Source organism: Natator depressus, chromosome 2, assembly GCF_965152275.1.
Source record: "Natator depressus isolate rNatDep1 chromosome 2, rNatDep2.hap1, whole genome shotgun sequence".
NCBI classification, from domain to species: Eukaryota; Metazoa; Chordata; order Testudines; family Cheloniidae; genus Natator; species Natator depressus.
This window is the reverse complement of record NC_134235.1, coordinates 103,273,620-103,288,394: the sequence shown is the minus strand read 5'-3', so window position 1 is coordinate 103,288,394 and position 14,775 is coordinate 103,273,620. Positions and strand designations below refer to the sequence as shown.

The 14,775-nt window shown below is 41.9% G+C and overlaps 1 protein-coding gene across 1 annotated transcript; it reads right to left on the bottom strand.

Moving 5' to 3' along the window:
* Positions 1 to 2,299: 2,299 nt before the first annotated feature.
* TDP2 (tyrosyl-DNA phosphodiesterase 2) lies at positions 2,300 to 14,721 on the bottom strand. Its single transcript, XM_074944766.1, has 7 exons — positions 14,387 to 14,721; positions 14,222 to 14,307; positions 9,367 to 9,534; positions 7,511 to 7,602; positions 6,428 to 6,546; positions 4,083 to 4,253; positions 2,300 to 2,906 (listed from the first exon to the last, which is right to left on the bottom strand). The coding sequence occupies exons 1-7, from the start codon at positions 14,666 to 14,668 to the stop codon at positions 2,625 to 2,627; spliced, it is 1,200 nt and encodes a 399-aa protein (XP_074800867.1). The 5' UTR covers positions 14,669 to 14,721; the 3' UTR covers positions 2,300 to 2,624.
* Positions 14,722 to 14,775: the final 54 nt, after the last annotated feature.

The window sequence follows — 14,775 nt, the reverse complement described above, 5'->3', positions numbered from 1 at the left end:
CAGCAGGAGCTCGCAGCCCCGCCACTCAGAGTGCTGGCAGCATGGCGAGCTAAGGCTGCAGGGGAGGGAAGACAGCAGGGGAGGGGCCGGGAACTCAAGGGCCGGGCAGGCAGCGGGCCATAGTTTGCCCACCTCTGATCTACATGGTTAAACAGCCTCTTAGCCCAAGCCCCAGGAGTCCAAGTCAGCTGACTCCAGCCAGCTGGGGGTGTCTAACTGCAGCATAGACATATCCTCAAAGCTCATGGATGAGCCTCACAGAAACAGAATCTGGGTCCTGAACATTAAGGGTTAAATCCAGGGCAGAAACTAAGGTCCCAGTCCTGCAAACACTTACACCTGTGTTTGGTCTAAGCATGTGAGTAATCCTACTGATTTTAGTGGGACTATGTATGTGCTTACACAAGAGAGACAGCCAGATTTTTCAAGTATTTGGTTGCCTAAAGATGCAGATAGGCACATAGGTTGTCAAATATAAAGGGAAGGGTAAACACCTTTAAATCCCTCCTGGCCAGAGGAAAAACCCTTTCACCTGTAAAGGGTTAAGAAGCTAAGACAACCTCACTGGCACCTGACCAAAAGGACCAATGAGGAGACAAGATACTTTCAAAGCTAGAGGCAGGGGGGGAAACAAAGGGTTCTCTCTGTCTGGGTGTTGCTTTTGCCAGGACCAGAGCAGGAATGCAGGTTAGAACTCCTGTAAAGGGCTAATAAGCAATCTAGTTAGATATGCGTGAGAGTCTGTTTTGTTTAAATGGCTGATAAAATAAGTTGTGCTGAATGGAATGTATATTCCTGTTTTTGTGTCTTTTTGTAACTTAAGATTTTGCCTGGAAGGATTCTCTATGTTTTGAATCTGATTACTCTAAGGTATTTACCATCCTGATTTTACAGAGGTGATTCTTTTACTTTTTCTTTAATTAAAATTCTTCTTTTAAGATTGATTGCTTTTTCATTGTTCTTAAGATCCAAGGGTTTGGGTCTGTGTTAACCTATGCAAATTGGTGAGGATTTTTATCAAGCCTTCCCCAGGAAAGGGGGTGTAGGGTTTGGGAGGATTTTTTGGGGGGGGGGGAAGACGTTCCCAAGCGGGCTCTTTCCCTGTTATATATTTGTTAGACGCTTGGTGGTGGCAGCAATAAAGTCCAAGGACAAAAGGTAAAATAGTTTGTACCTTGGTGAAGTTTTAACCTAAGCTGGTAAAAATAAGCTTAGGGGGTTTTTCATGCAGGTCCCCACATCTGTACCCTAGAGTTCAGAGTGGGGAAGAAACCTTGACATAGGTGCTTTTGAAAATCCTGTTTGGTTCCTAACTCCCTATCTACACCTATAGGCACTTAAATACCTTTGAAAATCTGGCCCTCGCTTCTTGTCCCCTCATGGTACATAACACTAATTTAGACTCCCTTACATCCCCTTTTCTGAGGTGTTGCATGTATTTGCCACCTCTGAAGTCTCCCTCATCTTTGGAATGATGTACATTACCCACAAGTTCAGCTAAACTTATTTAATAAAAGGCTTCTATACCATACTCCATAGCTCGAGTGTTCTCCACCTTCACTCAGTATTCTGAACTTTAGCCCTTAGTTATCACACAACTTAATATGCTATACTTCCATAAAATGTCCTCCAAGAGGTTAATTATTCACACGTAAAAACAAAACAAACCTCTTCTGTTTGCTCTTTTTGGAGAGCATGAAATAAAATTCAATTACACTTTCTGACTGCTCCAGCTTTACACAGAAGAGAACATTCTGTTGATGAAAATGTGGCACCAGAAGTGCACTAGATGAAGGAGGAATGCTCAGAAAGGTAAATTCACTCCAGGGATTTAAGAAATCTTACAACAGATAATTTTCAAAAGTTACCAACATTTGTTCTCATGTTTTAAAACATGCAGCTCTCCCTCATATCTAGATTGATAAAGTGAGCTATTTAATAGCCCAAGAGCATAACTTCCTTATGTCTATTGTAAGATGGATGACTGAAGAAGTTTATCATCCAATATCCTCAGTTCTTAAAGCCATTCTGTGTAATATTTCAGTTGTTTATTGAACTATTTTTTTGTTTTGTTAACATCTATTCATCCTTTTGAAAACACCAATGTTATCCTTTAAGACTGAACTCTGAATTACATGGAAATGTCCTGAGTTATGTGAGATATTAGGTGCCTTGTGAGAAATAAGACAATGTTTATGGCATTAGCCACAAAAGAAAGAAACAGACATTTACACTAAAAAAATTTACAATCAGTATTTATTGAGACTATTACAACAAAAAGTGATAAAAGAAAGAGTGTGAATGACTGTTTTAATTCGTTGATGGATTATATTTGAGATTGTTTTATCTCTTCCATTTAAAAATGGATTTTGTTTTGTATTTCTGTGCTTTATGCTACATTAAAATATATTTTTAAAAAGTCTGCTAGAATGTATACAAAGAAAATAAAAAGGTTTGGTTTTTTACTCTGCAGATATCCCAGCAAATGTTAAATGAGTGGGTAACTCCTTAGGATTGTAAAATAAATCTTATGTAAATTTAGAATTAAATTTTTGTGAAATCCAAAGGTTAAAAGATTTAAGAGCTTTTGCAATGATACATAAACTTTAAAAGCTTTGTTTTCTTTACAGTATCACATCAAAATCACACAGAAGACCCCAGTGATCGCTGGGAAATCTACCACAGTCTAATTTTTCTAGTCCAATTAAGTCCAAACTCCGTGGAATAATTTGTCCCCCTTCTGCTGCAGTTCGGAAGAATATGCGATCAAATCGGAACTTACATTTGTAACTTGCATCCAGGTTAGAATTGCAGTTTGTGTCCCATGTATAACGGCAGTGCCCTGGTTTGCCCAAAAATTCCCATATGTCCAAAATATTGTTAGGTAAGCCACCTACTTGAGTAACCTAAAGAGAGAAAAAATGGAACAACATTATACCCGCTAATGCCTTTAATGTAATATGCATGACAATCATTTGCTGAACCTAGAATTTAGATATTACAGCACATTGTTTTTCTGCACAGCACCAGCCACAACAGGAAATCACAACTATTTAAACACTATTTAAAATAGGATAGCCCCTTAAGAATTTAAGAAATATATAAAAATATAAACCACCTAAGACTGACTGTTCATGTTGCACTTCCCAAATCAAAGTGTGTGTAAGAAACCACTGCATTTTTAAGTGATTGAACCTGATCATGCAAGACTGGGTCTTTAGTAATACTTAACACCCTCAGTTGGAACCCTGGTAACCAATTTTTCAGAAGTGACCTTATTTTCAGTCCCTCCATTTTCGGTTGCTCAAATTTAAACACATAGGATCTGACTTTCCAGAAGCATTGAGTACCAAAGCTCTTGCTAATTTCAACTTGAAGTGTCAGTGCTCAGCATCTCTGAAAATTGAGTGCTAGATTTCCAAAGTTGGGCAACTAAAAATGTGGCACCCAGAATTAGGTTATTTCTGAAGGTTACAGCTTGCACATAGACTCTGTGTATTTCTTTAGAGGAGCAACACGAAGCCAATTGGGGAGGAAAAACCACCATCTCTTTTAATTTTGATGTCACTTCAGCTGTAACATTGCTCCAAAGTAGACATGCACAATCAAGCCTAAACGTCTACTAGGCAGCAACCTCGCTTGTCCCAGTTTCACTTTTTCACTTAATGGATGGGGTTGCTACAGGTATGTCTACACAGCAACTAGACACTCCTCACTGGCCATGCCAACCTACTCGGCCCTGTTTCATTACTGTGTAGATGTCTGGGCTACAGCTAGAGCCCAGGCAATAGCACCCTATGAGGTGGGAAGGTCCCAGAGCTTGGGTTCCAGCCTGAGCCCAGAAGTCTACACAGCAATAAAACAGCCTGCACAGGCCAGCCGTGGGTTTTTCTTTGCTGTGTAGAAATACCTTAGAGGGCACACCTGTGCATGTTTGAGAGCAGAAAGCTCAACATCTCTGTTATGTATAACTGATTTATGGGAAAAGTCACTGTATCCTATAAAAAGGAGGAAACCCCCCAACAGAGTTCAAAATGGTGGTTTGTTCTCAAAATAATTATAAGCGATTTACTGCTATTCACCTCATGATCTCTTAGGTTTGTATCCCCTCCAAATATAATGGTAGTTGACTCTGATGCCTCCTGCATTGTCTTTAACACCTGCCTCAGTTGATTTAGGCGTTCCTTGGCATGACCTTTTGTGCTCTCTAGATGGGAAGTCATAAGGCAGAGTTCATTACCAGATATATTCACCTGTTAGACAAAGAAAAACATTAAACCATACACCATGGAACACAGTTGAAGGCCAAATACAAAACATACTGTTCAAATATTGAACAGGAACACTCTTCTGCTTGTTAAAACTGCTATTATACAGGATAGAAGTGATTTACAACTTGATATTGGGCCTCTCTAATTCCGCTGTCATAAGTGAGGTTTTTGACAGTGAATGTGCCACTAGCAGCAGGCTTAAATGTTGATTTTTAACAAGAATTCAAATCCGGTTCAGTTCACAGCTTATATATGGCAAGAAATACTCCTCACCCTAAAATCTTTCAGGACATTTTGCTGAGCAGGACAAGGGCATCCTTTTTTAAAGTTCCTTTATTAGGGCAGAATTTTCAACTTTTTATTCCAGAGCCATGCTAACCACTTTAAGCTTAAGGCTGGAAGTGGCTTTCAGTTAAAAAGCCAATGCTGACCTCTACTTCAACCCAAGTGAAACAAGTCTGCCCAAAATTTAATATGTGTTATCTTATACTAAGGTAGAATATTTTTTTGAAAAGTCTGAGGTGTATATACAACTATTTGAAAGATAGAAAGGTTGTAAACATGCATCAGTAACTGAAGGGGAAATATTAACAAGACGTATTTTTAAAAAAACAACACACTTGCATATCTGGAAAGTCAAAAGTTTAGGTTTAGTTAACCAAAACCACCCAGATAACGTATTCTTAAAGTATACAAATGCAGAGAAGGTATCCCAAATAATCTAACTTTGCCCTTCTTTTCCTACTATTCTATGCTCCCTCTGTGTAAAAAGTTCATGTCTGGCAATTATGACGGCTAAACCCTTTACTTTGGTGGTTTGGTAAAAACCACTGCAGCATAACTTTGCTAGACACTAAAAATCACAGACTGAACCATGGACACTGGATTTATAGCTTATTACAATATCTATAACCCACCAACAACCTGCCCCCCTCCTGCTGCCTATCCCCCACCCTTCCTTTCCCTCCTGTCTGAAGGGGTAACAACAGGTCACTTCACCTTGAAATACGTGTTAACTGCCTACGCTAAACAATCTGTGCCACCTTGTATTTAGCTATGACACTCCGAGTATGTCTAAACTGCAATTAAAAACCATGTCTGGCCTATGCCAGCTTACTTGGGCTCAGGCTAAGGGGCTGTTCAATTGAGATGTAGACATTCAGGCTTGGGATCCAGCCCAAGCTCTGGGATCCTCCCACCTTGAAGGGTCCTAGAGCCCTGGCTCCAGTCTGAACCCAAATTACACCACAACTAAACAGCCATGCAGCCTAAGCCCTGCAAGTCTGAGTCAGCTGGCACTGGGTAGCCACAGGTTTTTAATCGCAATGCAGACATACCCTTTGAGTATATTTGCCAGACCTGAAGAGCTCTGCATAAGCTCGAAAGCTTGTCTTTGTCACCAACAGAAGTTGGTCTAATAACAGATATTACCACAGCCACCTTGTCTGTCTCATATCCTGGGACCAACACAGCTACAACACTACTGCATATTGCAGCTGGGGACATATCAGACCTTGTATACTTTGCAGTTCTACCAGCAGTTGTGGACAACTTAATCTATACCTATTCTTGGCTTACTCAGGCTAATGGCAAGAGTATTTAAGGTTTAAGAAGCCCGCAGCAGAACAGACTTACCACAGGACAGGAGTTTAACCATTTAAATGGTTAAACAACTAATGTGTCTGATGCGGGGAAAATCTAATGAGAAGGTGCACTGGAATTTCATAGGTTTCATATGCATACCAAAGATCTAAGAGGTACAATACTGAAGGTCTCTCTTGTTGCGGGAGGGTGAAGTGAGGGATAATCTCTGAGTAGGTGACACATGGTGGGTTGAGAATGGTACAGAAGAATGGAGTAATACGACCTATATACACACATTGGTTGGGGGCAGCATGATTTGGTAAGAGTGTGGATGTGTGTAAGACAGTACAGATAAAATTGTTTGATGCATCCTTTCTAGTGTTTTTATTGGAGACTTCAAATCTAAATGCCCTACTTTTCAAGTTATTTTTTCTCTTAAATTATAATGATCTGTTGATGCTTTTTCCCTTCAAATTAGTACCCATATTTACAACCTTAACTCCAGACTAAGAAAGATTTGTCACCTTAAATTAGACATTCAACTGCTTTGTAATATATAGTGACCCACTTACATGCACAATTAATAGGTTTCTCATCATGGAGGTTGTTGGGAAAGGTATTATTTCTTGCCTTAAAAACTTCACTCTTGATTTTTTCAGCATTATGGCAGTGAAATAACCATCTATATTACCTAAAGAGGAATAAGGAAAGGAAAGAAAAGAAAAGTTCAGTGCTGTATGCACCATATTCATCCATCCCTTCATATAGAAGAATTACCGTATATACTCGTTAATAAGCCAAATATTTTTGGTAAAAACATGACGCATCAAAGAGCGGGAGTCGGCTTATAAATGGGCCTACACCAAAATTTGATGATTTTAAACTCTATGAAAATCACTGAATTGAATATCTAATATATTGTCGTTTTGTTTACCTGGAGCCCCTAAGTTCCCTGTGGCCGTGGTTCACCATTCCCAGCCAATGGGAGCTGCGGGAAGTGGCACGCCAATTCCCGCAGCTCCCATTGGCTGGGAACGGTGAACTGCGGTCACAGGGAGCTGAGGGGCTTTGTGCCTGTGAACGCTCCAGGTAAACAAAGCGTCCCAACCCACCAGCGGCTTACCCTGACGGGCCGGGCGCCAAAGTTTGCCAACCCCTGAAATATAGGGTCGGCTTATGAAAGGGTCATACAGTTTTTACTATTTTTACCTATCCATCTTGGGGGGTCAGCTTATAAACAAATGGGCTGATGAACGAGTATATATGGTATATATTTTCACAGAGATCTTTTCAGGGTGCACATTTCTTATCCTAATCCATACAACATGTAGCTATTTTCAGTAATAGTGAAGGATCAGAAAAATGAATTAATTTTAACTCTGTCCTTAATTTTAAAGTCTGTCTTTCTAAAAGAAAAAAGCTAGAAGAAAGTGACAGTTAAGATGTTCATTTATAATTTGCATCAAACTGGATTCCAGAGTTTAGAAGCCAAGGAAATCCATTTCACTGATTCCTTCCCCTCCTTTTTCCTTTCAACTTCTACCAATGGTCAGAGGGGTATTAACAAGCTTGTGAGTAGAAAACAAATAACTTTTTTTTGCTTCTTCTATCCATTTGAATCAGATTTCTCAAATTTTTAGGCCTTCGTTTTTTACCTGGAATGATTGTGTAACTGACTGCTCTCTTCTGTAGGTAACTGAAGTATGGTGGAATAACCTCCTGTAAAAACACCACATCTGGACTGTATCTGAAATCAGCAAGACAAGTTTACAATATAACTTTTAAAGCAGACACAGTTTTTCACATTGTAATGCCAAACGTAAACAGAGTAAGGTTTTGGGTATAGGGCTGGGGTTTTTTAAACATGTGAAGTGCCTATGATGGTTTCCAAAGAAGCTCCGCCACATTTGTTGGCATGTAAAAATGCCACCATATTTGGAGGGGAAAAAAAAGATTCAAATCTGTATTTTACCAACAAGTTACTAATGCGGGGGCTAATTTCCTCACATAGATCTGGATCTCGAAAACAATTATGCAGGTGTCTAATTTTATGCACGTTGGGGAATTTAAGTTAGTGACTGAAAATATAGCTTCAGAGCACACTTAGAAGCCCTAAGATTTCTAGGAGAGTCCAATTAAGACCTATCACCTTTGTGATAACACCCCCCCAATCTCCCAGTCCAGACTGACAGGTAAAAGGGCAATTGTTCTCCTTAGCCTTGTCTACGCTAGACCTTTTTTAAAGATCTACTTCTGTTGCACTACTAATCGGTGACTCTCCTGTTACTAGCAACACTGGAAGCATTCATGTAGACAGGACACAGGCAGCAGCTTGTCACCATTTTTATGTAAACATGCTCCGAGCAGGTACAGGGTTTGGTACTGGGATAATCTGCATGAAGGAAAAATATAGGGCCTTGTCTATCCATGAAAAATTGCACCAGTTTAGTCATCAATTTAAAACTGATCTGATAACCCTTTAGATACATTTAAATTGGTTTAACATTTGTTTAAATTGGTTTAGTTTGCACTGCTAAATTACAATATTAAGCTAAACGATTATAGGCAAGGATTACACCTGTTTGAGTGTAATCCATCCATTTTATGGGTTTGCACTGATTTAACTAAGAAAAAAGTCATCAACTCAGCAGTTTTAGTGCATCTTCACAATTTTTACTGCATTCTACCTATTCTGCAAATTTTAGGTTTGCATTTTACACAAATGGTTGTAAAGTTATCCACTGCAAAGCAATCACAACAGACCAACTGAAGACTGTTGAACAGCAGCATTTTTAAGTTGGGAACTCTCTGTTCCCAACCCCACACACCTCAGCAAAGAATAAATGTCTCCAATGCAATGAGACTATTAGGTTGATAACATTTTTAAAAGAATATGGAAAATAAATGCAACCCCCATGTTTAATACCATGTTCAGATTCACAGTTCAAAGTACAAGTAATATGGAAACAAGAAAACAGTAATGTCAACTCAGCCACTTTATTTGTAATCAGGATTTTGTATTTCTGTTTTTCCTTTTGTGAGTGACCTTTTTGTGCTTTGTCTTAGACTACACACCATAAAATAATGCAAGTTGTGCAACAGGGTCAAGTTAATACTGTCACTGGAAGCACAGCATTTGCATTTCCTGACATTATAATCTATTATTTCAATCCCACAACCTCCTGACTCATTACTATAGCTAGACATTTAATATAATTATGCTTATTTTAAAAAAAGTTATATGTTACAGTGACTATCTGGCAAAAAGGCTTTTAGTACCAAAGCTTGCATATATTGGGAGATTAGGTTCAGAACCTCTTTTGGCCAACCAAATCACAGCTTTTAGTTAAGCTAGTTTAGGATTACACACATTATGAAATTTCTGTATTATAGTATTTCTGTATTTGGTGCTTGGATACTTTGGGGATATACATCCTATAGACTCTTAAAATAAGATACGATACTTACGAGTCTAAATATTAAACTAACTTATAAAGGAGATAATACTTACAATGCTAAATAAGAGCAGACTCCTCTAGCTCTGTCGTCTTGATTTCCTAGATCCAGACCATCAATATTCCAGGTAAGTAAAGAGAACCTGCTGTCATCTTCTTGTTGCCTGCAGTCTGCGTTGTTCACTCCAACACTACTAGTAGTAACATCAGCAGTCAGGTCAATACTAGAAAGAATATTTAAAATTTTTGCTTTCAGTAAACTAAGCAGTCCCCTGGAGTAACGTCCATCTTCTAAAGCAAGACATTTTTAGAGCTCCCCAACTAAAAACCTATTATTGAACATACTGCAAAAATTAACATAAATTACTCTCTAATTTTAAAACATCTAAAATAAATACATTGACTGAGAACATATGCAACAATCACATGGTGCCGTCAGTATGTAGCTGTAATTAATGTTTTTCTTTTTCATTGCAGACACAAGACAAAGGGCTTGATTCTGATTTAAATTAAACCAGCTTAACACAACTAATTTAAATTCTCTCCAAACCTTTTAATCACCAAGGAGAATCTCAGGATACATGAAAGAATCTGAGCAGGTTTCATACCAGAAAAAGAAATAATGGTCACCTCGTTTTATATGTCTGTGTTCTGAAACTACTTTGACTCCTCTGTCTGTGTACACCTCCTCTAAAATATTAACGACTGTCTATTTTGCCATATTTCTTTGGGAAGAAGCACCCCAGTCTTCAGCGTTTCAAAGATTAAGGCCTGGTCTACACTACAGACTTTACTAAGATTAACCAGCATGCTTCTACAATGTAGTACACAGACTATATTGCCATACGACTTGAGTTTTCTTGTGTGATTGGGAGCAAAACCTTGTTAAAGAGGTGTGCTCCAATTCAAGTTCCTGTAGTAAAGAAAAAAAGCTGTAGCACAGCTTGTCCCCATCAAAACTGGCAAGACAAGATCAAATGGTCTTTTAGGAAAGTTGGGGACATGATGGGATTTAATCATACTGCTTAGGCATAACAAACTTATTGTGAAGATAAAAAGAAAAGGAGTACTCATGGCACCTTAGAGACTAACCAATTTATTTGAGCATAAGCTTTCGTGAGCTACAGCTCACTTCATCGGATGCATACCGTGGAAAGTGTAGAAGATCTTTTTATACACACAAAGCATGAAAAAATACCTCCCCCCACCCCATTCTCCTGCTGGTAATAGCTTATCTAAAGTGATCACTCTCCTTACAATGTGTATGATAATCAAGTTGGGCCATTTCCAGCACAAATCCAGGGTTTAACAAGAACGTCTGGGGGGGCGGGGGGGGGGAGGAAAAAACAAGGGGAAATAAGTTACCTTGCATAATGACTTAGCCACTCCCAGTCTCTATTCAAGCCTAAGTTAATTGTATCCAATTTGCAAATGAATTCCAATTCAAGTTTCTCGCTGGAGTCTGGATTTGAAGTTTTTTTGTTCAAGAATTGCAACTTTCATGTCTGTAATGGCATGACCAGAGAGATTGAAGTGTTCTCCAACTGGTTTATGAATGTTATAATTCTTGACATCTGATTTGTGTCCATTTATTCTTTTACGTAGAGACGGTCCAGTCTGACCAATGTACATGGCAGAGGGGCATTGCTGGCACATGATGGCATATATCACATTGGTGGATGTGCAGGTGAACGAGCCTCTGATAGTGTGGCTGATGTTATTAGGCCCTGTGATGGTGTCCCCTGAATAGATATGTGGGCACAGTTGGCAACGGGATTTGTTGCAAGGATAGGTTCCTGGGTTAGTGGTTCTGTTGTGTGGTATGTGGTTGTTGGTGAGTATTTGCTTCAGGTTGGGGGGCTGTCTGTAGGCAAGGACTGGCCTGTCTCCCAAGATTTGTGAGAGTGTTGGGTCATCCTTCAGGATAGGTTGTAGATCCTTAATAATGCGTTGGAGGGGTTTCAGTTGGGGGCTGAAGGTGATGGCTAGTGGCGTTCTGTTATTTTCTTTGTTAGGCCTGTCCTGTAGTAGGTGACTTCTGGGAACTCTTCTGGCTCTATCAATCTGTTTCTTCACTTCCACAGGTGGGTATTGTAGTTGTAAGGGGCCTAATAACATCAGCCACACTATCAGAGGGTCAAACTGGACAGTCTCTACGTAAAAGAATAAATGGACACAAATCAGATGTCAAGAATTATAACATTCATAAACCAGTCGGAGAACACTTCAATCTCTCTGGTCACGTGATTACAGACATGAAAGTTTGAGATATTACAACAAAAAAACTTCAAATCCAGACTCCAGCGAGAGACTGCTGAATTGGAATTCATTTGCAAATTGGATACAATTAACTTAGGCTTAAATAGAGACTGGGAGTGGCTAAGTCATTATGCAAGGTAACCTATTTCCCCTTGTTTTTTCCTACCCCCCCCCCCCCAGACGTTCTTGCTAAACCCTGGATTTGTGCTGGAAATGGCCCAACTTGATTATCATACACATTGTAAGGAGAGTGATCACTTTAGATAAGCTATTACAAGCAGGAGAGTGGGGTGGGGGGAGGTATTTTTTCATGCTTTGTGTGTATAAAAAGATCTTCTACACTTTCCACAGTATGCATCCGATGAAGTGAGCTGTAGCTCACGAAAGCTTATGCTCAAATAAATTGGTTAGTCTCTAAGGTGCCACGAGTACTCCTTTTCTTTTTGCGAATACAGACTAACACGGCTGTTACTTTGAAATTGTGAAGATAGGACCTCTAACCAAAACACTTCCTCTCTACAACTTTTAAACATTAGTAAGTTATGCACTGTTGCCATGCTTAGTGCTTTAAAGACAAGATGATAAGATCCATGCCTTAAGGAGCTTCAATCTAAAGTGCACAAAAAGAGACCAGGTGTTGGGGGTGCTCCAGGGATATAACGAAGTAAATAGGAGCTATAATGGGCATGCATTTCCAAGACTTCCCTGCCAAGATGAAATTTTATGGTTATACTATAATGTGAACTCACATCATCATTTTAATGTAGCTATTAGAACATGGGTGTTTGCTTAGTAGTGGAAAGCTAACCAAAGCAGTGTATTTTCTAAAAGGACTTGGAAAAGGGAGGCTATCCCAGACATAGACTATGTCTACAGTAAGATTTTTCTATTAAGATTTCCCAATTCAGTCCCACTAGTGGAAGCTAAGTGCATGCTGTGCTCCAGTTGTCAACCTGTGCTCCATCTACACTAGTCTAACACTGAACTGATATTGAGAAATTTTAGCAAAAATGTATCAGGCTTTGTCTACATGGGAAAGTTACACTGGGATAACCTCTTAAATGAATTTAGATTGACATAATTAAAGTAATGACCTATGTGCCTAACCAACCTGATTGCCTTCTATGATGAGATAACTGGTTTTGTGGATATCAGGAAAGTGGTGGACGTGATATACCTTGACTTTAGCAAAGCTTTTGATACTGTCTCCCACAGTATTCTTGCCAGCAAGTTTTAAAAAAAGCACAGATTGGATGAATGGACTATAAAGTGGATAGAAAGCTGGCTAGATCGTCGGGCTCAACGGGTAGTCATCAACGGCTCAATGTCTAGTTGGCAGTCGGGATCAAGCAGAGTGCCCCAGGGGTCAGTTTTGTTCAACATCTTCATTAATGATCTAGATGATGGGATGGATTGTATCCTCAGCAAGTTCATGGATGACACTAAGCTGGGGGGAGAGGCAGATACGCTGGAGGGTAGGGATAGGGTCCGGAGGGACGTAGACAAATTGGAGGATTGGGCCAAAAGAAATCTGATGAGGTTCAACAAGGACAAGTGCAGAGTCCTACACTTAGGACAGAAGAATCCCAGACATCGCTACAGGCTGAGGATTGACTGGCTAAGTGGCAGTTCTGCAGAAAAGGACCTGGGGTTACAGTGGACGAGAAACTGGATATGAGTCAACAGTGTGCCCTTGTTGCCAAGAAAGCTAACGGCATATTGGGCTGCATTAGTAGGAGCACTGCCAGCAGATTGAGGGAAGTGATTATTCCCCTCTATTTGGCACTGGTGAGGCCACATCTGGAGTATTGTGTCCAGTTTTGGGCCCTCCACTACAGACAGGATGTGGACAAATTGGAGAGAGTCCAGTGAAAATTATTAGGTGGCTGGGGCACATGAGTTCCAAGGAGAGGCTGAGGGAACCGGGCTTATTTAGTCTGCAGAAGAAACGAGAAAGGGGGGGATTTGACAGCAGCCTTCAACTACCTGAAGGGGGGTTGCAAAGAGGATGGAGCTCGACTGTTCTCAGTGGTACCAGATGACAGAACAAGGAGTAATGGGCTCAAGTTGCAGTGGGGGAGCTCTAAGTTGGCTATTATGAAACACTTTCTCACTAGGAGGGTGGTGAAGCACTGGAATGGGTTACCTAGGGAGGTGGTGGAATTTCCTTCCTTAGAGGTTTTTAAGGCCTGGCTTGACAAAGCCCTGGCTGGAATTGATCCTACTTTGAGCAGGGGGTTGGACTAGATGACCTCCTGAGGTCTCTCCCAACCCTAATCTTCTATGACTTTAAGGGAGTCCGCACACATGCTGTTTCGCAGGGATACATGAAACAAACCCAGTTTACCAGCAGGCAGCATACAGACAGACACAGGATGCACAGACGCGGTGGGGGCGGGAGGAGGGCAATCAGAGCCTGAGAGTTTCACACGGGGGTGGATCGTGAGACGCCCCTCGCCTTCGGGAAGGAGCTTCACAGCGGGGGACGAGCAGCATCAGCAACGCTAGCAAAGCGGAGCCGCGGGGCCTCCCCTGCAGCTGCAAGGCGCTGGCCAAGAGGGGAGGGAGGCAGACGAGGGCGGTGCTGGGCCGGGGGCCCGGCTACCGCCTTCCCTGCGAGCTTGAGTCCCCCCCGCCCGCGCCGTCGCTCACCAGGTTTCCGGCGGGGCGCAGGCCTGGGTCCTCCCGCCCACGTCTCGCTGGTCCACGGGCGGCTCGAAGTAGGAGTTCAGCGCCCTCTGGAAAGCAAAGGAGCGGGAGTGAGGGCCCGGCTCAGTGGCGGCCCCCAGCCCGTCCCGCGCCCGGGCCGGGCCCTACCTGCATGTGCCAGTCGTTGTCCGCCAGGCAGCAGCGAGCCAGGGCCAGGTCGCTGCCGGTGATGGAGGCGAACTCGGCGCACAGGAGCTTCCTGCGCTTCGCCAGGGGCTGCGCCGCCTCCTCCTCCTCCTCCTCCTCCTCCTCCTCCTGGGGCCGAGGCCGGGGCCGGGGCAGCGCCTCCTCCTCGGTCCGGGGCAGCGCCTCCGCCTCCTCCGGCTGCGGCACCGTCTCCTCCTGGGGCCGCTGCTCTAGCAGCCCCTCCGCTGCGCTCCCGCCCTCCATGGCTCCGCTCGCGGGCTGCCCCGCCCCGCCGTACAGGCCACCCCCGAGCGGCGCGCCTGCGCAGCACTCACCCAATCCCAGCGGCCCTACTAGCGGACGCACGTTCC